Below are 26,703 nucleotides of genomic sequence, written 5' to 3'. Positions count from 1 at the left end.
TCCACTTGCACAGTTCCACACCAGAGTTCCTTGGATGGCAGCAGGAGAAGCATAAAAACCTGTTGCCGTGTGGTGTTGGCATTTTCATGACATGTTCTTGGCTGCCTCTGCACTCATAATATTTGTGTTTTGACCTGCATGCTCCGGCCTCCTCCTGGTCTTTTCTGCAACCCCACTACCAATCCTCAGAGTAGTGGCTGTCATGTTACTTCAACAATAATGTTTCCAGATAGCTATGCATTTAGTTGATGTTCCGTTTCTTTTCATGTTGTATGGTGGAATTTACAATATCAGGAACCGTTTCATAATAAATTGTTGCATATTAAAAGAATTAGAAGTAGCATTTGCATATTTGAAGAGTTCAGTTAATGTTTTCTTAAAATTCTATTGGAACAGGCTCAAGGTTTCAGATCTTAATTTCATTGTTACTTTATTCTGAGATGGATCTCTTGAAGCTCCCCAGATTTGCGTGTGACCCTATAACCAATCTTTACAGGCACTCTACTCTCAACTCAGCATTCCTTCCCTCTCCTCCTGGCCTTTCTGTGCATGAAACAATAGATGGGAGTCACACTGCATTCCACCAGAGACTGGTGGATTGGATGGTCAGCAGTTGATTTGGGATCAACCTCCAGAAACATTAAGGCAGAGCACTGGAGTACTGCCCTCCCCTAGTACTCTGTATTCCCACCTACCCTGACTAACCTTTCACCCTTGGTTATCAAGAATCTCTCTAATTCTGGTTTAAAAATATTCAGAGAGTCTGCTTTCACTGCTCTGTGAAGAAGAGATTTCCTAAGACTCATGAACTACTAAGAGAAGAAAATTTACCTCTTCTCTGTCTTAAATGAGCAACTTCTTTATAAAGCAATGACCACTGCTTCCCCCCCCCCCCCATTCTAAATTATCCCAAAAGCGATATAGTTTTTGCCACATCCACTTTGCCAAGAATCTTTAGCTGTTGTTCTTTGCAAGATCCTAAATGTTTTGGAGGAAAACTGCATGGATATGGGGAAAGGGTGAAGTAGTTGGTATAACTAGATTGCTATTTGAGATAGTAGGCACAGGCATAATAGCTGAAAAGCTGGTGCCTCTGCTGCATTACAGTACAGTCTGTGCCTTGAATGCTTAGAGGGCTGTGGGTAGCAAGTTCTTTTTTCCTCAGGGCTGGGAGATGTTTCTGGACTGCAGGGTAAAATTAAGGGTTGTGTGGATCGGGCAATAGCAGTGAGATCAAAGGTCAGATCAGCCAAGATTTAATGAAATGGCAGAGCAGGTTTCATGGTCCACTTGGCCAACTGCAACACTTATCTGTCATCTTGTGACCATGTATTTTGGATTACTTGTGATAAGGGGGGTTTGGGTGGAAGACCAAGGAGGAGCACTCCATTACAAAGGGAAAAAAATACTTGCATTAATATTGTGCCTTTTTTTATATTAACTAAGTGTTTTGAAGAATTGCTGCTTTGTGAAATACAGTGATTGGTGTGTAAACAAACCTTAATGTGGGCTTGAATTTGGAGTTCGACATTGGAGGATCTTTGTGCTTGAGGGAGGTTGTGAGGGCTGTTTCTGTCTGTGGTCTAGATCTCACATCCTTGGAATTTTAAGTACGCAGGGCAGGACCCTTGTTCCCAGTGAGGGCCTCTGACACTATACTGGGGAAGTGGGAAACCCTGGGAAGTTTCCCAGTTTCTTCGGATCTTGTTCACCGTCCCCACATTTTAACTGGTTGTGGGCTTTTCCACCTTGCATCCCTTTTCACCTCTCTCAGCGGGTCTTGGGTCCTGATAATGGGGATAATTCACCCCTGTGTTTATAAATCCTCATGGCTTATGTGTATTTGAAATTTTGTGGCATGTAATGACAGAGGGAGGCAGATGTGTTGCCTTCCTTAGACTTTAAATTGGCTGTCCATTGAGCACTGATACGAATCCACAATTCTATTCAAGAGCTATTCAGAAGAAGTAACCTGTATACTGAAGAGGTTCCAGAAACTTTTGCTGTAACTCATAAATAGCATCTCCTTATCCCACATCTGGTGGAGTGGGGTTACTGTGGAGCAGATCCACTTCCCACTGAAAGCCTTTGCTCTTTTTTTCTATCCCAACAGGTCGATGAAATAATGTTGACATTGAAGCAAGCATTCACTGCAGCTGCTGTGCATCAAAACATGAAGATCCAAGCTCAGCTGTGTGAGGGTTGCCCATTGAACTCTCTCCACAAATTGTGTGAAAAGATAGAAGGTGGAGTCCTTTTTATATATTTTTTTAAAAAATGAGACAACTATTATTCTGATTTCCTCTTTTACACTCTGTTGAGGCCAGTGGCTTCCTCTGTTGCATGCCTGGGTGTACATATGTAGCCCGATCTGTAGTATTTGGCATGGATAAGATTTAAGTTATGTCGCATTATATTTAAGATGGTAGTGTCAACAGGTCTGCACTGTCAGTTCGGTTCCCCGTGACAGCTGTGGGACCTAATTTCATGTAAGTTGTCATCTTCACAGCCACCCCATAAAGGGTCTATCCCAACAGAGCACTAGAAGAGAACTGGGAATTTCTTCTCAAAAAATCTCATCATCTTGTCATGATCATGAAATTACTGGATTATCATTTTTAAAAAAAACTAGCAGAATATACCATCTTTACCTGGTCTGGACTGTATACTGCTCTATACCCACCAATGTGGTTGAGTCTTAACTATCCCTTGGACTAGTGGCTTGCTAAGCCATTTTAGAGGAACTTTGGGGATGAACAGCGATTGCCAGCCATGCCAATCAGGTCCACATCCTGTGAATGAATTTTAAATGGAGCAGTAGGGAGCACCAAGGTAAGAAAGTAGTGAAGTTGAGGAAGCTGGACAATCCACATTACACAAGGTAAAATTCAAATGTAGATACCTGTGTGTCTGGATGTTCCACTCTGGGCAATAGCGATGGCGCTGCAGCATTAAATTTTCTGTAGACTTTGTCCTGGAAATAATCTACATGAGTATCTCTCCAGGCTATCTTTGAATGCCGCTTACCAAACATGAACAATATTTGGTCTGTATACATTCTTGAATTTAAATCTATTGGAACCCCAAATATGGAAAGGAGTATAACTGAATACTCATCCTTCAAGCTTGTGTTTGTGCTTCTGTCAGCCTTACTGAAGAACAGGGACCTGCTTGTCATTTTCACAGCCACCCCTTATAGGGTCTATCCCAACAGAGCACTAGAAGAGAACTGGGCATTTTTCAGCAGCGTTGGAACAAGACTGATGTCTGCTCAAGCACTCCTGATAGTTTTACATTCTGCCTGTCCTTTGGAGAAAGAACCAATATTTATCTTTTTGAACTTGATGTGTAATGTCTCAGTGATTCCTTTTTTTAAAAAAAGCATATTAAAAGGGGAATTTTGATGGGTTTCAAGAAATTGGCTGCTTGCTTTTTACTATAACTTGCCTTTAACTTCATGCAAATAAGTAGACTGTAATCCGGATCAGGCTGGGTCAAGAAGTCTGTGGTGTATATATAATGATTGAGAAGTTTGTGTCAACTGTGTAAACACACTGTCCTCCTCTGCCATCTGCATGAAAGGGAGTACGCAACAGGCTTCTACAAATAGCAATAATGACCGGCCGGATAGTCTGTATCAATAATGCTGAAGGATAATTTTTTGCTGAAGTTCAGAGGATAACTTTGGTCTTCATTGAAATACTCTTGTGGAATGTGTTACATCCATTATGACTTGTTGGGCTGAAGGGCCTGTCTCTGTGCTGTATTGACATCCATCAGGAAGGGAAAGTGATTTACAGTCTAATCTGAAAGATGGTATTGGGGTCTTGTACCTTTCTCACTCCCCTATTAATGGCCATGGTAGCCACCAGCTGCCTGGTTGGACTGTTTTTGTGTAACTTTCTTCAGGATGATCTTAATCTGCATGGATTAATAAACCACAGACCTTCCAATGAACTTTAGATTTTTTAAATGTCTCGGAGAAAAGATGACAGCCAATAGAAACAGAGATTTATAATATTGCCGAGATTTTGTTTCTGATGTTAACTCTAGCAAGATTAGCAGGAACACAAATGCAAAATATTGTCATTTCAAAATCATAGACTCTGAGACATTTACAGTAGAAAAAGAGGCTATACAGCCTATTGTGCCTGTGCACGGCATGATAGCATCACAGAAATTAAAACAAAATGATGAAAATACTTGCTGGGTGGCCTTTCATTGGAATTCAGGAAAGTTCTACAGAAGTTTTAAGGCCTGGAGAATGCAGGCAGAAGGCAAAAGAGGACAATTAAGGAAACAAAAGATAGGTGTGCATGAAATGTTTAATTTCCCTGGTGTTGAGGAGACTTCATCAAGAAATGTGAATAAATTCAGAGAATTAAGGGTACATCCTTGTTTCATCTGGGGAATAAAAAGAGTTGGGGGTGTGGGGGGGGGGGGGGTGGGGAGGTGGAATGGAAGGGAGAAGGACAGCACGGAAACAGGTCCTTTGACCCAACTGGTCCATGCCAACCAAGATGCCCATCTAAGTAATCCCATTTTTCTGTGTTTGGCCCATATTCCTCTAAATCCATTCCTATCCATGTACCTGTCCAAGTGTCTTTTAAATGTTAATGTACCTGCCTCAATCACTTCCTCTGGCAGCTCATTCCACATACAGACCGCCCTCTGCAAGAAAAAGTTGCCCCTCAGGTACTCGATGAATTCACCCATTACCTCAGCATAAGATCTAGGCTGTTTTGGCTCCCTGGCCTTGTTTAAATCTTGCCATCCAAGGCCTGACCCACAATTGACAGGAATTTACGAAAGATTGTGCGTCTGGAAGCTTTCCCCTGCAGCACATTCAGAGAATCTTGACTTTAGTGAGCAAGACCACGTTGTGACCTATCCATTGACTAGTCTTCAGGGCTGCATTGATTTGCAGTAACTCTTGGTAATAAGTCTTTCGGTCACACTTCCACACAACACCACTCTTTCCAGTATACTCAGTAGCTCTGTTGCTAGCATGTAACCATTAACTTCTAAATGACACTTTGCTGTGAATTATCTCTGACCTGGATCTAGTGGGTTCGGTAACTTATGATCTGAGCTGCCTGCTCACTGAACACCATTTACCAGGCAGTGGCTGCTCAATTTCATTTTCACATTCTGACATCTTTATCTCTTCTGTGCATCTCCAAATCACCAAAAGGAAAGCTATTGTCAAATTAATCCCCTAATGCACAATTGTTCAGCATTTCTTTTGAATACCCATGGTTAAAAGTGGAAACAACATGAGAACTGAAGTGTGAATATTAGTGTCTTGTGTACGGTTGGGTCCAAACCAGATGCTCCAATGCCTCCTGCTTTTTTGAGTAGAACTTGAAGTGAGTTCAAAGGATAAAATGGTCCTGAAAAGGAATGCATAGCACTTTTAATAAATATTTCCCCTGCATTGAAACAAGGGAGTTCAATATCATAAATTAAACTATTGAATTGCACTGCAATGGTTTTTTGATCCATTTTTCCCTCTTGTCCCAGGCCTACACCCTTCAAAGGCAAAGGTGGAAATTCAGAAACACTTGTCAACATTCAATAACAAAGAACAAGGTTCAATTTTTGAGGGGGTTCAGGTAATTTAAAGTTCTAATTATGAAAAAAATAGATGTGTAAAGGAAACAAAACTTCTTTGTGTTGAATTATTTTTGTTTGAAAGGGTGTGTATTTTTATTCGATTTTTACCTCCTGTTTTCCACTTGCTTTCATGTGAATGTTGTGCTTTATGATCAATAAGCTATATTTTAAATGTTTCAAAGTATTTTTGGATGCAATTTTGATAACTCTAATCTTATAAACTGTTAGCGTAAAATTGTTCCTTGAGTTGCTCCACTGAAACCTGAGGATAATGGTTAATGCCCATTGGTAATAACAAGAAAATATTGGGGGGACGGGGTTGAAGGAATGTTTGTATCAGTTTGTGGTTTAATTAATGCTGCCAGCCAGCAAGCAGTTTCCTTTAACCTTTTAATCCTGAACTGATTACCATTTCTGGTATTGTTAAGATCGTTATTTTTTTTTGCTCCCTGTCCTAAAATTGCCAGCTTTTACCTATTGTATGCTCTTGAAGACATAATAGTGATCACTGTTTCCCAAGTCCTGCCCATTTGTTAGCTTTACATTCTTGGGTGGTGGAATGGAAACTGAACTGCATAAAGTTTTGCTGAAATCAGTGGCTCAGGGAGAGCTTGGTGTCTTGATATGCTCTTCAGCAAGCCTGAAGAACTGAAAGGAGCAAACAACGTTGCACCCTCTGTGGCAATGAAGACATTGAGTTAAGGTGACAAATACAGCAGTTAAGGAGGATTTTTGTTTGATTCTATCAGTGGTGTAGACCGAAATATTCATCGCATCTCAAAATTAACTGTGTGAGAGTTTGAGGAGCCTTGCAGACTGAGTGGGAAAAGGTGATTTAATTGCACATTTTTAGCATGTTTGGATAAAATGGGCCAAATGACCTCTTTCTGTGTCATAAATTTCTATGATTCTTTGAAGTGATTATCATCCTTATCATATTTAAAGAAAAAATGAATTGCTTTTCTGATATTCTTCAAAGAAGGTAAGCTACTATCTCTATCCACCCCAGATGAGGTGGCCTTGTAACATAGCTGATTGTAAGCTATCAGCAGCACCCCAGAAAAGAGCTGTACAATCTTGTCTCTTTTGACAATGCAGTATGCTATTTGTAAATAACTTTACACTGCATAACCCCTACTCCCTTTGTATACACACATATTAAACGCGCTCTTAACATCCAATCGAGAGGATTCTGGCAATAAAGTCCAAAGCAATACCAATAAGCAAAACTTGATCTCATTCTTTACATGAACCTCAATGGCAGGTTAAGTCAATGACTTCCTTTTTTCCTGCTACTTTGGTGCCTCAACTTTTTTTAGTTAAGAATATTGTAATTAAGTTCTGGATAGCTGACCTAAGCTTGGCATTTCAAATGTGAAGCTGCAGTCTCTCGCCCTAGTCTCATAACTGAAATAATTTTCTAGGTCTGCCTTAGCATACTGCTGGTTCTCTGGCATATTTCTCAGATGATGTTTATTTGAAAATATTTCATCAAAAACTCTTGACCATTTTTAGAAAATGAAACCAAAAAATGAACTGGAGGAAAACGAGCTTGTTCTTTCAATGCTGCGACAGCTCTACGAAGAGAAACAGAAACAGCATGTCCACAATGGAGATGCAAAACAGGTATGTGGCCCCACTGGCCTTGAGCAATCAAGAATCTCAATCACATCTTTGAAATAAAAATGGTCTGATACAGCTAAGTAACAACTTCAGCCAATGCCTACTCAATATAAGTGACTTGGTTTAAGAATCATTGCTTTGGATTGTGTTTTTGCTGTAATTTACCAAGGAGAAAGAGAACAAACTGATTCACTTTGAATCGGATATTGGCCTTGGATTCCAACTGGAATGTTGCCCTTGGACTACGATGGTTAATGTGGTTTTCATGATCTTGCATTTATTTTCAGACTTCGCAAAGCTGTCCTCGGCAGTCCAATGCCAGTGAGCAACAATCTCTCTCTGCCCGTTTCAAGCTGGACAACCTGAAAATCAAAGCAAAAAAGTCATTGGCAGAATCACTAGAGAACATTCTTTCGATGGTGAGCATTATTTAAATCAATTTACACATTACAGCACATGGAGACCATTTGGTCCACTGGGGCCATTCCAACTCCCAACAGTCTCATTCCTCTTCCCCTTCCGTGAATCCCTGCAATTTATCCTCTCAATGCCCATCCACACCCCTTTTGATTTTTTTGCCATTTTATCTACACTAATGAATAATTTAGTGGCAGATTAACCTGTAGGTCTTTGGGATGGGGGAGAAAACTGGAGTAGCTGGCAGTAGTTCACCCAGTCACAGGTAGAATGTGCAAATCCCACATACAAAGTACCTGAGGTCAGGATTGAACGCAGGTCCCTGGAACTGTTCTACCCTGCCGCAATTTTTGCTTAAAAAAAAATTACATGCCAGGTGTTTTGGATAACACTTAGGGAAACTATTTTTCAGTTGATCATTATGATACTTTCAAACAGAGAGAGACATTTTGATTTGCCATAGTTCTAGAATGACTTTGATCTTCCACGTCTCATGATCCAGTTACTACTCAAGTGTCACAAAGGCACAGGCCTTTAGCTCCCCATCTGTTGTCCACTCCCAGCATTAGCCACTCTCGGTGTGATAAACTTCAAACTAGCTGACCTAAATTTGGCATTTCCTAATTTGAATATGTAGCCTCTTATCCTGAGTTCACAATTCAAGCAATTACCTAGACCTGCCTTTTTCACACCTACTGCTCTCTTGCATTTGAGGAGAGAACTAAAAAGATTGATGAAGGCAGGGCAATAGACATTGTCTCTGTGGACTTTTGTGAGGCATTTGACAAGATTCCATGTGGTAGACTGGTCCAGAAGGCATAGAGCATGCTTGACTTCAGCCACATGGGGTCTAAGGCGAGCTGGCTGTGTGGTGACAGGAGGCAGAGGGTGATGGATGCCTTTCTGATTGGAAGTCTGTGACCAGTGGTGTACCACAGGAATCAGTGCTAGGACCCTTGTTGTTTGTGATAACAGCAACTTGGATATGAATGTAGGAGATATGATCACTAAGTTTGCTGATGACCTGAAAGTTGATGGTGTTGTGGATAGTGAAGGAGGATATAGATGCAGCAGGATATAGATCAGATGGAAAGTTGGGTGAAGCATTGGCAGGTGGAATTTAATCCTCACAGTTGTGAGCTGATGCATTTTGGGAAGTCAAATGGTGAAGGAAATATACAGTAAAATGGTAAGGAATGATAATGAGCAGAAGGACCCTGGGACTCAAGTCCATAGTTTCCTGAAGTGACAACACAGGTAGTCATGGTTATGGCATGCTTGCCTTTATAGCTTGAGGCATAGGATATAAAAGTTGGGATCTTGGAATGATAAGATATCTTTAATTAGTCACATGTACATCGAAACACACAGTGAAATGCAACTTTTGCGTAGAGTGTTCTGGGGGCAGCCCGCAAGTGTCGCCACGCTTCCGGCACCAACATAGCATGCCCACAACTTCCTAACCCGTACGCCTTTGGAGAAACTGGAGCACCCGGAGGAAACCCATGTAGACACGGAGAGAACGTATAAACTCTTTACAGATAGCGGCCGGAATTGAACCCGGGTCGTTGGCGCTGTAAAGCGTTACGCGAACCGCTACACTACAGTTCTGGTTGCCACATTGTAGGAAGGATGTAGTTGTGCTGGAGAGTGCAGAGTAGATTCACCAGGATCTTGCCTGTATTGGAGCACATTGTATAAGCTCATCTTGTTTTCCTTAAAGCAAAAGAGGCTGTTGGGTGATGTCATAGAGGTATATAAAATTATGATGGGCATAGATGGGGTAGTAACTCAGAATCTTTTTCCCACAGTAGGGGTATTAAATACAAGAAGTTATAGGTTTTGCTTTTAATCTTGCCAAAGGAAGCTGAATCTCACCCATTAAACCACACCAAGACGATGACTGGGATAGGAGACCAACAGGTTGTGAGTCATAATTCTTGCTGTTCATCTTCCCACAGTGCTGCCTGTGGCCAGATTAAAATTAACAGACCAGATTTAACAACAAATGAGTCAGCTTTGTTGCATTTTGAGTCAAACGATCCAAAACAAACCCCTCTTTGACTGAGATCTCAATGGTGCTTATGCCACTGAAACTGCATTTATGAAAATATTGACCAATGATGCCACCTACAGGACTGCAGCAGTAATTCTGAGGAGTAATGGGCACTATTGACCTGGAACAAAGCATAAAATATTCAGTGGGAGCATCTCACAATAATAGCCATAGAGTTTGGCAGACAATATTTGAGAAAGAAATGTTTGAACTGAAACTGTGGTTGGCATCTTGTTCAGATCCACCAGTGTTCATGCTGTGGTAAGTCTTGGCATTGTCATGCATTATAGCCAGCATGACCAGTTGATCCCATCTCATGGGCACAAAACTGCCAAGGATACAGAACTTGAGGCGATTAACGTGGTGAGATATGTTCCAGTGTCACAGCCAGTGATGCAGGAGTTTGAGGAGGCCATCAGCATGGCGGCGGAAGCGTGGTGACACTTGCGGGCTGCCCCCAGAACACTCTATGCAAAAGGTGCATTTCACTGTGTGTTTCGATGTACATGTGACTAATAAAGATATCTTATCATCATTTTATCATGATACAATGCCAGGACTGAACTGAGTGAGACAGGATGGAAAGTGTCTTAGTGAGGCTGAGCCAGTTTGCGGATTAGACATCCACGTGAGAGATACGTTGGGTACTTGAGGTGATCTGATCTTCAGAACTGAGAGGGTAGCTATTTCCCAAGCTTCAAAAGGGCAAAGTGATCAATCTCATTAACTTCTTGCATCTGGGAGTGAATAGTTGCCTCCATAGAGTAAGTACTGGCGAGGATGAACCAGGAGATCCAGGACAGTGTACAGAAGTGTGAGGGCTGCAGACCTCTGGAAAGGAGCCAGTCAAAGGAAATGCTTCACCTCGTCAAGTGTGAGAGAGACCTGAGCAAAATCCAAGACTGGTTTAACCTGGATGAGAAAATGTACCTAATGACGAACGATAATTCTTTAGGCTTTCTAGAGAATAACTATCCATCAATAGTCATTCACAAGATCAAAAGCAGCTATTGGCATCCCTGATCAATAGATGAGGAATCATACTTCATGGCAGATAGCTGTGTGAGATTCTCAAAGGACGGACGGTTTGATCCACAGAGTAATGGGAAGATGGTAGCCATGGAGGTGTAGAAAAAAGTGAAATCATCTGAATCGGGCAGTAATTAGAAATGTTTAAAAAAATTGTTGATGCTAGAAATCTGATATAAAAACAGAAAATGCTGGAGGCACTCAGCAGGTCAGGCAGCATCTTTGGAAGGTGTCCCACATAGGAGGAACAGGCACTTTTTGAGGAAGACCACTGAAGAGATGCAGGCTGATGCACCACTAACCCTGCAGAACGAGATCACTACAGCTCAGCAGTAAGTCCCAAGAGAACAGCAACCCATTAGGACCAGATCCATTCACCCATTCATCTGGAAGACTTTGTGCTAAAGTAAAGCTCTAGTGACCTAGAACTTAGAACATTACAGCACAGTACAGGTCCTTCGGCCCACGATGTAGTGCCAACAGTTTATCCTGCTCTAAGATCTATCTCACCCTTCCCTCCCACATAGCCCTCCATTTTTCTATCATTCATGTGCCGCAACAGTTATTTTGGATTTGTTTCTCTTTGTTTATTTTTCATCATTACAGGAAAGATGTAGCTTTGGTAATATTGGCTAAAACCACTTTAAGAATCATAGCATTTTTCCACCTGCTCTATATACCGCTACAGTCCATCAGTGTGGAGCTTCCAGCAGGGTTCTAGCTTTGTAGAGAAGAAATGCTGTTTCATGCAATGTAAGTTGTTACATAAATAAATTGCCTTTATTTGTTACTGGGTTAAGCTTCTGGCAATCCACCAGTATCTGAGAAGAAAATCCTAAGAATAGTTTCTTGGATGCAGCCTGAAAGCCTTGGCCCTTCTTGTAGGGGATGTATAAGAAAGGATCTCAGTGCCAACATCTGCATGGTGACAGCCCCTTTTCTGATGTTGAGCAGTTTATGGCTTCTGTTCAATGACACCTTTTATTGGATGCACAGTAGTAAGTGTTTAACTATAGGATTCTAAACATATGTGCTCTCTAAGGCACTGTACAATGGGCCATCAGTGAGCCCCATATACTAAAAGCATGACTTTCAGTGTTTTTGTAAGCTTCAAATAATCTGATGCAAATTTCTCAATTATTTGTAGTGAAGTTGAATTTATTATGTAATTACTTTGCATTTCTTTTGCTACAGGGCGGGTCTCGCCTCAAAAGCCAATCAAGTGCTGGAAGTACAGTAACAGATCAAACATCTTTGAGTCTATCAAGCCTATCCAAGGTGAGTTATCTGTATCATAAGTAATTCCAAGGTGAGTTCGGGGTACTTGGATGTTCACTCAGTGATGGGGGTCTGGAAGATTGTCACAAATGTTACACAATTTTTGCAGTAGTTTTCCACAGTGGGTGTAGTGTAGGTTTAGTTCTAAAGAAAGTTTGTAGCAAAACCCCTGGTGAAGATGGTTTATAAAGCCATACTTCCTTCTGGCCTTTTCTCTTTTGTCTCATTGGATGGCACTCTGCTTGTGTGAATTACCCACAATGGCGGCTTCTCCCACAGCAGTAGCTCTGTGTCCCCACAGCTTTGTACTTGTCTCCCCCCTCCACTTTTATTTGTATCTACATATTGACCCTTGGTGACAGCCCATCTGAAGATACCACTCCTCGCACCCCTCACTATCCCTACGTAGCCTCTGATTTGCCACAGCACTTGTTTGACATCCATTACTGAACGAGCTGTGATTTCTGATGACTCCCAGCTCTGTGTGTGGCCTGTCTCGGTTCATTTACTGCAGAATCCCATACCCTATCTCGCCCATCAACTATGTCAATGCCCTCAAGGCAGGCCATCTGTTTTCTGCCATCCCTGAAATTGAGCTCATTCAAACTCTTTTGCCCATTTTCTAACTCATACCATGACACATTCAGCCTTGTGCTTGTTGCATTATGTTGGTCCTGGTCTGGTGGTAACTTGCCTTGTTTTCGAATTCCTCCATGGCCTTGTTTTCCTCTGTAACCCCTTTTGAGCCTCCAGGATAATCTGCACTGTTCCAATTTTGTATGAGCATCACCAGTTTTAATTGTTCTACCGCTGATGGCAGCCTCTTCAGCTCCAGAGACTGTGTTATTAGAAAATTCCTCTCTACCTCGCTTTTCTTAAGATTTTCATTGAAATCTACTTTTTTGTCACCCATCCTAAAAGCATTTGATGTAGCTCAGCGACAAATTTTGCTTGGTACTGCTCTTCTGACATGCCTTAAATTACACTGAAGATGCTTTGTATGTGCAGGTTGTTGTTGTAATCAGTTTTATCATTGAGGTAGATCTTTCGTTTAAATTCACAGTATTGGAGATTTGGTTTTCTTACAACACGTATATCAAGTAACTTGGCATCAGATCATTTATGCAAGCTCACGTGTTTTGTACATAAAACCATAAGACAACTGTAGGTGCAATGAGCTAGTCAGTTTGCCTATTTGAAAGTCAAGTCTTATTTCTATTTTTACTGCAACAGCTAACAGCAACAATTCTGCTTTCCACTTCCAATATACTGACCTGCCTAATATTTAATCTGGAAGTGTATCCATTTGAAATTTACTGATTTGAACTAGAATCTGCTTTGATGGTCCCCTTCACGTTGATCTATCTGGGGAGCCTGTGTTACAGTGTTTCATAATAAGGATTAGGTTTTCAGACCTCTAACCTGGTTCATAATAGTTCTTCGCGTTAGGGTGGTTGCACAGGGTTGTAAAATATGCTAATAGTAACTCGATTGACAACGGAAAGCCAAAACAAAGTGGATGTTTGTTTGTTCAAGTGGATGTTCCTTTGTTCATTGATGCTTGAGTTAAGGATGTGGTGACCTGGACCCTTTTTCAACTGTATCCATTGGTAGAGGCCTACAGGTGTACAAGGAGGTGGCAGGAAGAGTCTGCAGAGTAAATCTAATTTAAATAAACACAGTGAGAGGGAAGAAAGAATGAAAGAAGAAGAGACTGGCATGGTTCTTTTTCCAAAATTGGTGCCATCCTAGGAAAACATTTGGAATGTTGGCAGCAAGGGAGCTAGTACCATCCTGTCCCACATTGGGGGTCTGAGCTGGTTACCCACCATCTTGTGGCAGCAGTCTGTAGTTGCATAAATGACTGAGTGTTACGCTGATGCCCAAATAAGGGAGAGGCATGTCTTTAAATAGCAACTCTAATATATTGTTATATAGATCTGTGCAAAGATATCTACTAGTGTAAATATCCATTCTGTCCCAAAAACAGCCTGTCTGTCACAGTGGTGCTGGTAATTTTAAGTGATGAAGTAAGGGGACAGGAATGCCCAGGAAATCTGGCAAGTCAGAATGTTTGGATTAGGCCGTAACATTGAACTGCAAGTCTCACGTCTGTGTGGGTCGGAGTCCGTATATGTGTGTGAGGGAATCTTTGGTTTGCCTTATTTGGAAGAATTCTGCAGGTTATTGTCAAGCCACTAGGTGGGGCGTCTTCCACCAGAAATAATTTTCTTAATTAACCTAATGTTACTCTGCCCGGCCCAAAAAAAAGCCAGGGTTATTTTAAAATTAAAAAAAGACACTTTTTTTAACCTGTTTCATTCTGCTGTTATTAAGAATTGTTTTTAAAAAATCCCTTTTGAAATGAGTGATCCAAGAGGGTATTTTTGTTAGGTAATCATTACTTACAGGGCCTTTCCCATCTCCAGTAAGGAATGAGGAACGATGGTTGTGGAGGCCATGGTCTCCCATCAGCTGGTGGGTGTGTGATTCAGAGGAGATGTAGAGAATGGGAAGAAAAAAATAATGAAAATCACAAAGAGAAGAAAAATATTTAAGTACACATTTTGAGATTAAAAACCAGTAAATCACAGAAGAGATGGCTGATTGTTTAATTGTGTAATTGCTGTTGTTTCCTGACAGGATACCTCTTTGGATGAAAGTGAGGATGAAGTAGTGCCTACTAGTCCTGTAAAGTCTCATGGTTCCACAGGGAACCTGCTGCAAGACTCAGATAACAGCACTGAAGCAACTCAACCAGCAGTTCGAAGACGAGCCAATACCTTCAGTTACATGCCTTCCAGCGATGAGCAACCACAGCAGATCATCGCGGAGACCCCATCCTTTCCCAAACCAAAACTGATGAGGTATCACTCAGTGAGCACAGACACACCACACAAACAAAAGTAAGATTTTTGATAATTTACAGACAACGTCTTGTTTGTTATTTTTTTTAATTTCAAATATTGCCTTTTAAAATCCTTTCTAAAAGAGTCTTTTAATTCTCCGTTACTTAAAGTGTATGCTGTATGATATACTGGCCTTAACTTAAAACTGACCAATCAATATTATGAAGTCTTTTTGACGGTGTTTCTGTTCCCACTGTAAAGCTCCATGCTTCCATTTGGAGCCTCTCTTCTGGAGCTACACTGATTGGGTTGTTCAATTCCTGGTCTCTGAAGGGCTGGCCCCACTCACTCTATGACAGTGGTGCCATCTCCCTCCCTCACCTTGCATTCACTCCAAGACCGTGTACATCCTCCTCAATTCTCAAGTGCTTTGTCCTCTCCATCAGCAAACTCCCCACTGCTGCTGCTGAAACCCAGATCCATGCTCTTGTCTCATCCAGACTGGATAAATTCTAAGGCCGTTTTTTTGCTGTTCTTCCTGTGTTCACCCTTCGTTACTTCCAATGTCTAAAATACAGTATCCGTATCTTGTACTGCACTCGGCCTTACTCCATCTTCACCTCCATCCTCCAGAACCTCTGTTCCCTTCGCACCAGATCCACCTAGGGTCTACAAACTCCTTCATCTCACCATTGTGCACAGAGCTTTCAGTCACCTGGCTGCACATTTTAGTCCTCCTGAGCAAAATCCTTCCAGTTCTCTAGTTTTCCTCCTTTTTTTCCTTTTCAAAAACCCACCTTTTAGCCAAATGTTCCTCCTAAAACAATCTCTTGGTTTATTTCATCATTAGATGCCTGGGATTTTTTTGTTGTGTGTCCTGATGATGATAAGGAATGGTTTTTACGGATGTAGGGAGGTCTTCGCACAATATACAGATGAGACTAAATGTAATTATTAGGAAATAGAATACCAGTGGATATGAAAATTTCTATTCCATGAAAATAACTTAAAGGATTCATTTAGATGTGTGGGAGTGAAACATTCTCCTGGGTCAGTTAGTAGAGAATTGAATTTCATATTTAGTGAGATGCTACACTGTGAAGAAGCATCCTCATTGAAACAAGGGAGGAAGGCTTATTTGGCAGTGCGGTGTTGCTTTTGTCTGTACCTGGCTGTGCAACCATCTGTGAGCTGGACTCTCTCCCTCTTATTATGCTCTCTTCTGTGATTTGAAGTGGGAAGATTTCAGAGAGGAGTCTGCTTCAAAAGGATGTTAAATATTAAGTGCTGTTCCAGTGCTATGTTTGTGGGTTGCTTCCAGTTTTGCCATCATTAATCTTTTCAAAGTCAATGTAGCTCGAGCTTCCCGTTCCCATTGCCATGACAGGACCTTTCTAGGAGGGCATTCGGATTCTACGAAAGGGCCTGGGCTGGAAATGTTACTGTGCCTACCCCATAATGGCTGCAGTGCAGGAGGGGTCCCTGAGCCTTCCAGAGGACTAAGTGACTGTTCTGATCCACATGGACCACTATATCCCTTGCCCATCATATCTGGTTTTGTAGGCTGAGGCAGGTCCTGGGGAACTTCAACCTGCTGCAGGATGAGCAGCACCAAACGCCCAATGCAGACCATTTGTACTATAGTGTCCTCTCAATTAAGGTGGAACCTCTTGCACTTTATAAAGACCAATATCAATCAATGCTCCTTAATTAGAAATCTCCGACAACTTGAATCCTTTTCTGATTCTGGCTGCTTGTCTTTGTCTCTCCTGTTTGCTGGACACGTAGCCTGAACCTATCAAATGGTAACACTAACAGCAAATGGGCACACCCCATGTTGCACAGGTCTGTAGATCACCTGCGGGCTTCAACCTCCACTCCAAACTTTTTTAAATGTTTGAAGACGAGTTCCACTGGAAGGGATGGCGGGCTGATGTTGAAAAAAAGGTGAGACCACTTGTTTTTGGATATAGAGGTGTGTCTGGATGGTGTTTTGCCTGCTGGATTGTGTTTCCAGTATTGCTTATAGCATGATGGTGTGCGCTGGCTAATTACCGCAAGAGCCAAACAATTAGTCAAATGCTAAGGCATGCAGGGCAGTTGCAGAGTAAGCATTAAGCACTTGCTTCTGGTAGAGATGAATGTGGGCTATGAGATTACTGAATAAAAACAGGAGGTTTATTTCGTCACCTTAACATGTAAATGAATGCATAAAAACTCCTACAGAATGTTATTTCTTTCCAAAAAGGCTCTTTTTCCGATGACTTTTTTCATGACTTTATCCCCTTTATTGTTTGTTTCGTCAATCCTGTAGCAAAACAACTTGGGTGAAAGGGGTTATTCGTACATAGGGTAGTTTTAATAAAACTGCGTGGTTGAGGTGTGCTACCTGTTGCCAGCACATTTATTTGTGATTTTTTTTTTGTGTATGCATTAGTGTTTTGACGAGTAACCAGCATGAACTTCGGGAACTTAGTCTGTCTTTTTTTATTCATTTTTGGGACCTGGGCATCATTTATTGTCTGTGCTAAATTGCCCTAGGTCAGGTGGTGGTGAACTGTCACCTTGAACCACTGCAGTACTTCTGGTGAAGGTACTCCCACAGTACTTTTGGGCAGGGACTTCCAGGATTTAGACCCTGTGTCGATGAAGAACCAGTGATAATGTTTCCAAGTTAGGATGGAGTGTGACTTACAGAAGAATCTACTGGTGGTGGTGTTCCCATGTGCCTGTTGTCCTTGTCCTCCTTGGTGATTAAGGTTGTGAACTTGGGTGGTTGTCAGACCAGACCAGACTAGACTAGACATGTAACTGCACTGCATTTTGGGGATGGTACACTCTGCAGTCACTGTGTGATGGTGGTGAATAGAATAAGTGTCCAGGGTGGTTAATGGGGTGCCAATCAAGCAGGATGCTTTGTCCTGAATGGTGTTGAAGCTTCCTGATGGATTCTAATTTTGAAATCAGCCCAAGCAATAAGTTCTGTCTGTTGGCTTTGAGCATCCTACTTCAAAGGACTTTGGGCACTCTCACTCTGGTCTTCATGTTTAAGCAAAGGGTAATAATGGAGAAGTAGCCACAGCCAGGCAGGAATTGGTCTAAGTGACCAGTTCAGTCAGACTCGATGGCTGGTTGGTGCTGAAGGTGGAATATTTGCCATCATTCAGTAAATATGCTCTTAAGGTTGAAGAATATTTTAAATCAGAGCTGTATCTTACCTAGGATTTCTTGTAGACACAAGAGCCTGCAGATGCTGGAATCTGGAGCAACAACCAATGTGCTGGAGGAACTCAGCAGATCAGATGGGCTCCTGATGCAGGGTTTCAACCTGAAATGTTGACAATTCTATTCCCCCCACAGATGCTGCTCGACCTACTGAGTTCCTCCAGCAGATTGCTTGTTGCTGGGATTTCTTATTGCTGGGATTTCTTATGCTTGATGCCACCATTAGAGTGCTAACAGTGATCTAAGGTACTAGTTCTCCCCAAAGCAAAATAAAATCTTATAAATAACACAATAAGAGTTCTTCCCGGATTCCATAATTTTTTCAGCTGGTCAATGCTTCATGGTGTCTCTTAGCAATGTTGCTGAAATAGAGTTTACAGATTGGGGCCAAATATGGACCCCACCAGTGTTCCTACTGCCTGTTGCAGTGCCTTCACTGCATTCAGTGAGATCAAGTTTGAAATGGTGTGATTGCTTTCTTTTGCAAATGTGTGTTTTCAGCAGTGTATTTGATTTAACTGTGTGCCACTTTTGATCATCAGTGCTCAGGAACAGAATGAGTGAAACCTGATTCATTTAATGAAGTAACTTGGGTTTCTAAAGTAAGAGCACAAACCACATGTTCAAACCCTTTGAGAGGTGTTTCTGTAGTTCAAATTTGAGGTATTTGATTGAAAAATACACCAGTTTTAAGAGTGTACCGTAATAATAATTGAAATTTCAGAAACAGTTTAGTTGTGGGTGTTAATTTCTACTGATTTTAGTTTATGAAACATTTTTTATTCTGCTTGAGTACCTTTTGAATAATTTCTTTTTCCAAATGGCACTGCTGTGTCTCTGTCTCTGTCTCCGCCTTTCATTATCTTGCATGATCTTGACTGTCAATGACTTGCTTGCATGAACCTCAATTCCATGTATTTCAAATATCTCTTAAGAAAATATTAGCATTTTATTATATAAAGCTTTGAGAAAAATTAGTCAACTTTCTCAAGTCCTTGAGATTATTAGGATGCATGCATTTAAGTTGTTTATGATTAAGTCAGGAAAACTAAAATAACCCCAGCACTTTCAAAGTTTCTTGAGCTCAGAGAAGCTTTTTTTTATTAGACCTGCATCTCAAAAATTCACAGGAGAAAGTATTGCACAGTAGGTAATAAATGCATTTCCATGAGATCTCTGCTGCTGCCCCCCATCTACCTTCACAAAATGGGGAGGAACTACCAAATTGTAATGTCATTGGCAAAGATCCACTACATAAGGGAGGTATCAGGAAACTTTCCATTGGTACAAGGTCAAAATCTGGCACTGAAAAGGATTAGACTCAGACATGGGCATTCAGAATCCACTCCATTTCACCTTACTTCCTAGAAATGAGTTGAGGCTGTCCCGGGTTGCTGTTTGTTTGAAAAATAAGCAATGAGGTTATTTTATTTAAATAAAAGCAATCACTTTCAGTCTTCAGTTGCTGATCAGACCCTATTCCAGCTGTTGGCCAGGAAGGTACACCTGGTTTAAGCAGATGCATCTGGGCTAACCATAGAGGGTACACTCAATAGAGAATGTTCATGTTTGGAAGTGAATGGAGGCTGAACCTCTTAATATTCCATGGACGCCAGCACTTGATAGAATTTCTATGGGATTTTTAAGGCCCCAATGATTGGTATTGAAGCACAAAGCAAATAATTGATTCTTGGCCATTGTCTGCCATTTCTAATTGGTTCCATCTGGCTGTTCCAACCAGTCTCCCACTCCTACAACATACATTACATTTCCCAGGATTATTTCTGGCAGCTTGTTCTTACAAATGTCTTCAGTGCTTTGTAATTTATTTCTTGGCTTCTGTTCAGTTACTCCCCAATGACCCAGCTGATAGAGACAGACTATGCTTCCTAAATGATGTCAATCCATGGGCACCCAGAACTGCAGTTCATAAAGTAAGGTTAGATTGTTGGCTTTGCATAGTTTGAACTCTGAGTGGGAGAGAACTCTTTGGGGAATCTGGAAGTCTAGACTTGGGGTTTCTCAGTCAAGTTCTCATTTTGAGCCACACAGTTTCAATAACCCAAGTGTCCCATGAGAAGTAATGTAATCCTAAGAAGCTCAAGAAACTCTAACATTGGACTTCAATTATACCTTTTATCCTGACTAAATTTTTGATATAATATTTTGTTAAGGGATGTCTCTGTAAATCTGATGCTGAAGCTTTTTGAAAACTTTCAAAACTGTTCTCTAGTAAAACTTATTTTGTTTTTGAAACTGCTGTCAGTACTTCTCAACTTAGCAGTCTACGATCAAGGCTTCCTTCTTCAACCTCTACACCAAACTTTCTGAAATTTCTGGTTCCTGTAGCTCAGAACCACAGCAGCAAAAGGTAGGAATAAAGTGTCTATTGGCATTTCTTGCTTTTGAAGGCTAATTTATGACATCTTAAACTGTATTTGTATAGTTTGTACTTTGAAAACATTGTTTGCCTGCTATTTTATAGGGCTCTACTTGAAAGTGGACTACTTTTATATTCAGTCACCTGAGCAATATTGGCTTTTATTGCCCATCTCTGCTTCTCTCTGGGCAGGTGGCACCTGACCTGCTCTGGTTTGACACAACTGAAAAGAACCAATGTCACGGTGAACTGAACTGTACTGACAGCAAGCCTGCCCCTGCAGTGTGCACATCGATGCATTCTGGGCTTCCACTCCCCTGTACTTCAGTGTGGAAATGCTGACGGCACTGGCAGATCTGTGGCGATTGATGGAATGGAGGGACTTGGGGTTAGTGTAAGGAAATGGCACTGGGGTAAAAAGTCAGATAGCATCTTACTGAACGATAGACCGGGCATGAGGGACCAAATGGCCTACTTCTGCTTTTGTCTACGTGCTCATATTCTGGCTTCTCAGCATTATGCGTGATACAGCTTGTGTATTTAGCATAGCCCCATTCATTTGAATAGGATTACTCACCTTAGCTAAAAATATGAGTGCAACAAAGTTTGTTTTATTTAACTATATTTCTAATGTTTCTAATTAATTATAGTTAACGTGTTTTTGAATTCTATTTTTATTTAATTTTTAAGGTTTGTATTTAAATCGATTTAAATTATTTTCATATCTCTCAAATTACCAGTGAAGTGTAAAGATAGCGGAGCCAACCTTTCACAACACAAGCTGTCAGACACTGTCAGAGCATTGCAGAGGTGGGGTGGGGAGCCTCAGGAAGCCTCTGGAGCCCTGGTCACCACTCATGGGATAACTGCAGAACCAAGCTGTCAGGGTCAATGGGAGATGCTTGGCTGCAGAATGTTATTGAGGACTGGGAGGTGCCAGTGAGCAGCGAGTCCAGTCAGTCAATCACAATCCAGGCCATTAAGGGCAGAGAGTAAGAACAGAGGGTTTGTTTCTCCAAAGGATAATGGTGAACCAGTTGTTATTATATGATGGTGGAATAATTTTAAAACCATTTTTACTCCCACCAGCTTTTTATTTCCATTCTTCCACCATTTCAACAGTATTGAACTCGAATTCTCTGGATTACTGCTCCATGTTTCCAGATTGCTACTTTAGTATTTTGAACATTGTGCTGCAGTATCTATTGCTTGACTGTACCTTTCTATAAACCCAGCAGCTACTTATTCAGCTTTCCAGAGTGAAGCATTTGTGACAGCTGCTGTAAAGTAAAAACCTGTTTCTGAGCCTCCACTTATAAAGTGATCATTTGCACATCATGATTTGTATCCATGAGAGGGAAAGGAGCATGAACTTGAATTCAGAAGGCAGAAGCTGAGCAGATAGATTACACTATTGCCTTTAGTGCTTTATACAGTCACCACATAGTATCGTGACTTCAGGCTGGGAAAGTATGACTTTCAGTTCAATTGGCTGTTTGACCATTCATCTGGAAGAATTGCAGCAAATGAATTTTAAAAAAAAAATACATGCTGGTCAGATATGAATGATGGTTCAAATGTCAACCTAGTGGAAAACTGATCGATAATCAGGAACTATCAGTACAGTGTTGGAATGATTTAATGCCACCCTTCCAATGGTATCATTTCATCATTAGGGGGCTCCACTGTACAGCTTTAGGAGTAGCATGTAGGTTCAGCTTGAGTAAATAGAATAAAATGTCAACAAACAGTTTAGTTTGAGTAGTCAACAGCAGAAAAATAAATTTTCATTAGGGAAAGAAGCAGAATATATGAATGTAACTGGCAATCAAGACAAGCCTGTATTTACAAGTATAGCAGTAGAGACAACTCCAGTGACAATTAAGTAAAGCTAATGAAGCAATATAGAAACACAGTTAAAAGGGTGGCATCTGACAACAGTAGAGTAATGATGGGGACAATGAATTGTTGTCATGGGATGTTCAAAAACCAGAAAGCCAACTATTTGAAAGGCAATGTGATGTGAAAGTTGTTGGTTGACCTGTAACCTTGAAGAAGAGGTGAAGATCTTGCAAACCGTGTACGTGAACATAAATATGTGAGGGGATCTTGAGGCCAGTTAGATATTACTAACCTCAAGCAGTCACAGGTCAGTGATAACAAAATGGTCAAGTTTAACATGATATGGGATCTGATTGTACTAATGGCTGGGAGCCAGTTTTATGGCTTTAAAATGTCAAATTCAAAGGGAAAATTTTAAATAAATAGTTTGGAGGAGAATGTTTATCAACATTACAAGAAAACTAGAACACATTAAAAAAAGAAGCATTTCTGAGATCTGACTTGGTAACATCTATAACCCTAAGGAAGTTGAGAAACAGAAATGACAATGACCCTGTTAGGTCATCTGAGAAACAATACTGATACCCTTTTGCTGCACACATACAGGGCACTGATGAGACTGCCTACAGCCTTGGTCTCCATATTTTAAAGATGTACTTGCATTGGAGTCAGTGCGGAGAAGGTTCACTACGATATGAAGGGGTCAGTGTATTGAAGAAAGGTTGAGCATGTTGGGTCTATGCTCAATGCAGTACAGAAGGATGAGAGTTGATTCTATTGAAGCATAAAATTCTAAGGGGGATTGACAGGGTGGATGCTGAGAAGGTCTTGCCCGTTGTAGGGATACTTAGATATAGGGGGTTTAGTTTCAGAAAAATGGGTCAACCAGTTCAGGCAGAGATGAGGAGGAATTTCTTCTGAGGATTGTGAATCTGTGGAATCCTCTTCCTGCAGACAGCATTGATTATATTCATTGCAGAGATTAGCAGATATTTACACTACATGGGATTTGAGGAGCAGGAAACTGGTGTTGAGGCCCAGATTGGATCAGTTCTGATCTTGAATTGAAGGGGCTGAGTGGCCTACGACTTCTCTGCTTTCTTATGTTCTGTGTACTTAAGGATGGGAACAGTGGTAAGATTTTTGATGTCAAGAAGAATGTTGTGAAAGCAATGATGTGTGTTGATAATGAACTGTTGTCATTTGTTCTGTACGCCTGTTGAAGTAGCATACTGAAGCATCGACTGTCCATTTTACTCCACAGACGGTGCCTGACTCGCTGAGTTTCTCCAGCATCTTGATTGTTGCTCCAGATTCCAGCATCTGCAGTCTCTTGTGTCTAGCATAGCAAGGTGTTGAGCTGCAGCACTAATGCCAACCTTGCCCAAATTGTGTGGATACACACAATAAAGTGCAATTGATTAGCAAAAAAAAAGAAAATGCTGGTAATCTGAAATAAAAACACTAACGCTGGTGACTCTCAGCAGATCAGGAGGCATCTGTGGAGATGGAAGCTGAGACAATGTTTCCAGCCAAAGACTTTTTCATCAGAGAAGTGTAACTGCAGATGGTTTCACAAGATCACAAGACAAGGGAGCAGAAGTAGGCCATTCGGCCCATCGAGTCTGCTGTAAAGAAAAGGGGAAAAAAGAAAAAGAAATAAGAAATGGGGGGGGGGCAAAAAAAAACACACTATTCTAACCCCAATTTCCAGCCTTATCCCCATATTCCTTGATACCCCGACTATTTAGATATCTATCTATCTCTTCCTTAAACGCCTCCAATGATCTGGCCTCCACTTCTGTACGTGGCAAGGAATTCCACAAATTCACCACCCTCTGGCTAAAGAAATTTCTCCTCATCTCTGTTTTAAACCTGTACCCTCTAATTCTAAGATTGTGCCCTCTGGTCCTGGACTCACCCACCAAGGGAAACAGCTTGACCACATCTACTCTGTCCAGTCTTTTCAACATTTTTAATGTCTCTATGAGGTCCCCTCACATTCTTCTGTACTCCAGTGAGTACAGTCCAAGAGCCGACAAACGCTCATCATATGTAAGCCTTTTCATTCCGGGAATCATCCTCGTAAATCTCCTCTGAACCCTCTCCAACATCAGCACATCTTTCCTAAGATATGGGGCCCAAAACTGCGCACAGTATTCCAAATGAGGACTCACTAGTGCCCCGTAGAGCCTCATCAACACTTCCTTACTTTTATACACTATACCTCTTGAAATGAATGCCAACATAACATTCGCTTTCTTTACCACCGATCCGACCTGGTGGTTAACCTTTAAGGAATCCTGCACGAGTACCCCAAGTCCCTTTGCACTTCTGTACTTTGAATTTTCTCTCCTCCTAGATAATAATCTGCCCGTTTCTTTCTGTTTCCAAAGTGTACAACTGCACATTTCTCAACATTGAATCTCATCTGCCATTTCCTTACCCATCCTCCTAAACTATCTAGGTCTCTCTGCAACCTTCCTGTCTCCTCAATACTCTCTTCTACTCCACCTATCTTGGTGTCATCTGCAAATTTAGCCACAAAACCATTTACTCTATCATCCAAATCGTTAATGTACAAGGTAAAAATAAGCGGCCCCAACACCAACCTCTGCGGAACACTAGTAACCAGTAGCCAACCAGAACAAGATCCTTTTATTCCCACCCTTTGCTTCCTGCCAACCAGCCAATGCTCCACCTATTCTGTTATCCTACCTGTAATTCCATGACCTCTCATCTTATTAATCAGTCTCTTATGCAGCACCTTGTCGAAGGCCTTTTGAAAGTCTAAATACACAACATCTACCGCCTCTCCCTTATCCACCCTACCTGTGATTTCTTCAAAAAACTCCAATAGGTCGATCAGGCAGGATCTTCCCTTCCCAAAACCATGTTGGCTAGGACCTATCTTGCCTTGCACCTCTAGGTATTCCATAACCCCATCCTTGAGGATCGATTCCAATAACTTTCCCACCACTGATGTCAGACTAATAGGTCTGTAATTTCCTTTATGCTGCCTCCCACCTTTCTTATACAGCGGAACTACATTTGCGACCCTCCAGTCCTCTGGAACCATGCCGGAGTCTTATCGATTCCTGGAAAATTATCACCAATGCCTCCGCTATCTCTAAAGCCACCTCCTTCAGAACCTGGGGATGCACCTAATCCGGTCCGGGAGACTTATCAATCTTTAGCCCATTTAGTTTTCCTAGCACCTTCTCTCTAGTAATCTTAACTGAACTCAGTTCCATTCTGTGAGATCCCTGACTAACTGGAATATTGCTAATGTCCTCCACAGTGAAGACCGATGCAAAATACTCATTTAGTTCTTCTGCCATCTCTTTATCATCCATTATAATCTCTCCCGCACCGTTATCGATTGGTCCTATATCAACCCGTGTCTGTCTTTTACTCCTTATATATTTAAAAAAAACTCTTAGTATCCTTTCGAATGTTATCTGCCAACTTCCTTTCATAATTCGTCTTTTCTTTCCTAACGACCTTCTTAGTTTCTTTCTGCAGGTTTTTACAAGTTTCCCAGTCTTCTGTTTTCTCACTAATTTTTGCTTCCTTGTATACCCTCCCTTTTGCTTTCATTTTAGCCTTCACCTCTTTCATTATCCACATTTGTGCCTTTTTTCCATTCAAAACCTTTTTTCTTGGAATATATCTATCCTGCGTTTTCCTCATTACTCATAGAAATTCCTTCCATTTCTGCTCCACCGTCCCTCCAGCTGGCTTACTCTTCCAGTCAATTTGGGCCAACTCCTCTCTCATACCACTGTAATTTTCTTTGTTCCACTGAAATATCGATACACCAGTTATCAGCTTCATCTCAAGTTTGAAACTGAACTCAATCATATTGTGATCACTAGTTCCCAATGGTTCCCTAATCACCTCTGGTTCGTTGCACAGCACCCAATCCAAAACAGCTGATCCCCTGGTGGGCTCATCAACAGGTGGCTCCAAAAAACCGTCCCGTAGACATTCCACAAACTCACTCTCCTGAGATTTACTGCCTTGCTGGATTTCCCAGTCCACCTTCATGTTAAAATCCCCCATAATTATCTTCACATTGTCACTCTGGCACACTTTTTCTATTTCAGACTGCAACTTATGGTCCACTTCCTGACTGCTATTAGGGGGCCTAAATACATATATTTTATTTATATATATATATCTATATATATATATATATATATATATATATATATATATATATATAGACAGGCAGGCACGGTAGCATAGTGGTTAGCATAATGCTTTACAGCACCAGAGACCCGGGTTCAAATCCGGCCACTGTCTGTAAGGAGTTTGTACGTTCTCCCCGTGTCTGTGTGGGTTTCCTCCCACATTCCCAAGACGTACAGGTTAGGAAGTTATGG

General features: G+C 41.3%; 1 protein-coding gene across 6 annotated transcripts in view; it reads left to right on the top strand.

The window, feature by feature from the left end:
* Window positions 1-26,703, top strand: part of LOC127567323 (TBC1 domain family member 1-like) — a 205,584-nt gene that overhangs the window by 104,777 nt on the left and 74,104 nt on the right. For all 6 annotated transcript variants that reach the window (XM_052010074.1, XM_052010077.1, XM_052010073.1 and 3 more), the window contains exons 5-10: window positions 2,114-2,246; window positions 5,524-5,615; window positions 7,132-7,242; window positions 7,527-7,658; window positions 11,936-12,019; window positions 14,663-14,925. In XM_052010074.1, coding sequence (XP_051866034.1) covers window positions 2,114-2,246; window positions 5,524-5,615; window positions 7,132-7,242; window positions 7,527-7,658; window positions 11,936-12,019; window positions 14,663-14,925 — 815 coding nt within the window. The remainder of the gene's footprint in view (window positions 1-2,113; window positions 2,247-5,523; window positions 5,616-7,131; window positions 7,243-7,526; window positions 7,659-11,935; window positions 12,020-14,662; window positions 14,926-26,703) is intronic.

This window comes from Pristis pectinata, chromosome 2 (genome assembly GCF_009764475.1).
Source record: "Pristis pectinata isolate sPriPec2 chromosome 2, sPriPec2.1.pri, whole genome shotgun sequence".
In the NCBI taxonomy this organism is placed as follows: Eukaryota; Metazoa; Chordata; class Chondrichthyes; order Rhinopristiformes; family Pristidae; genus Pristis; species Pristis pectinata.
The sequence above is the reverse complement of the archived record's forward strand: the minus strand, read 5'-3'. Positions and strand labels throughout refer to the sequence as shown.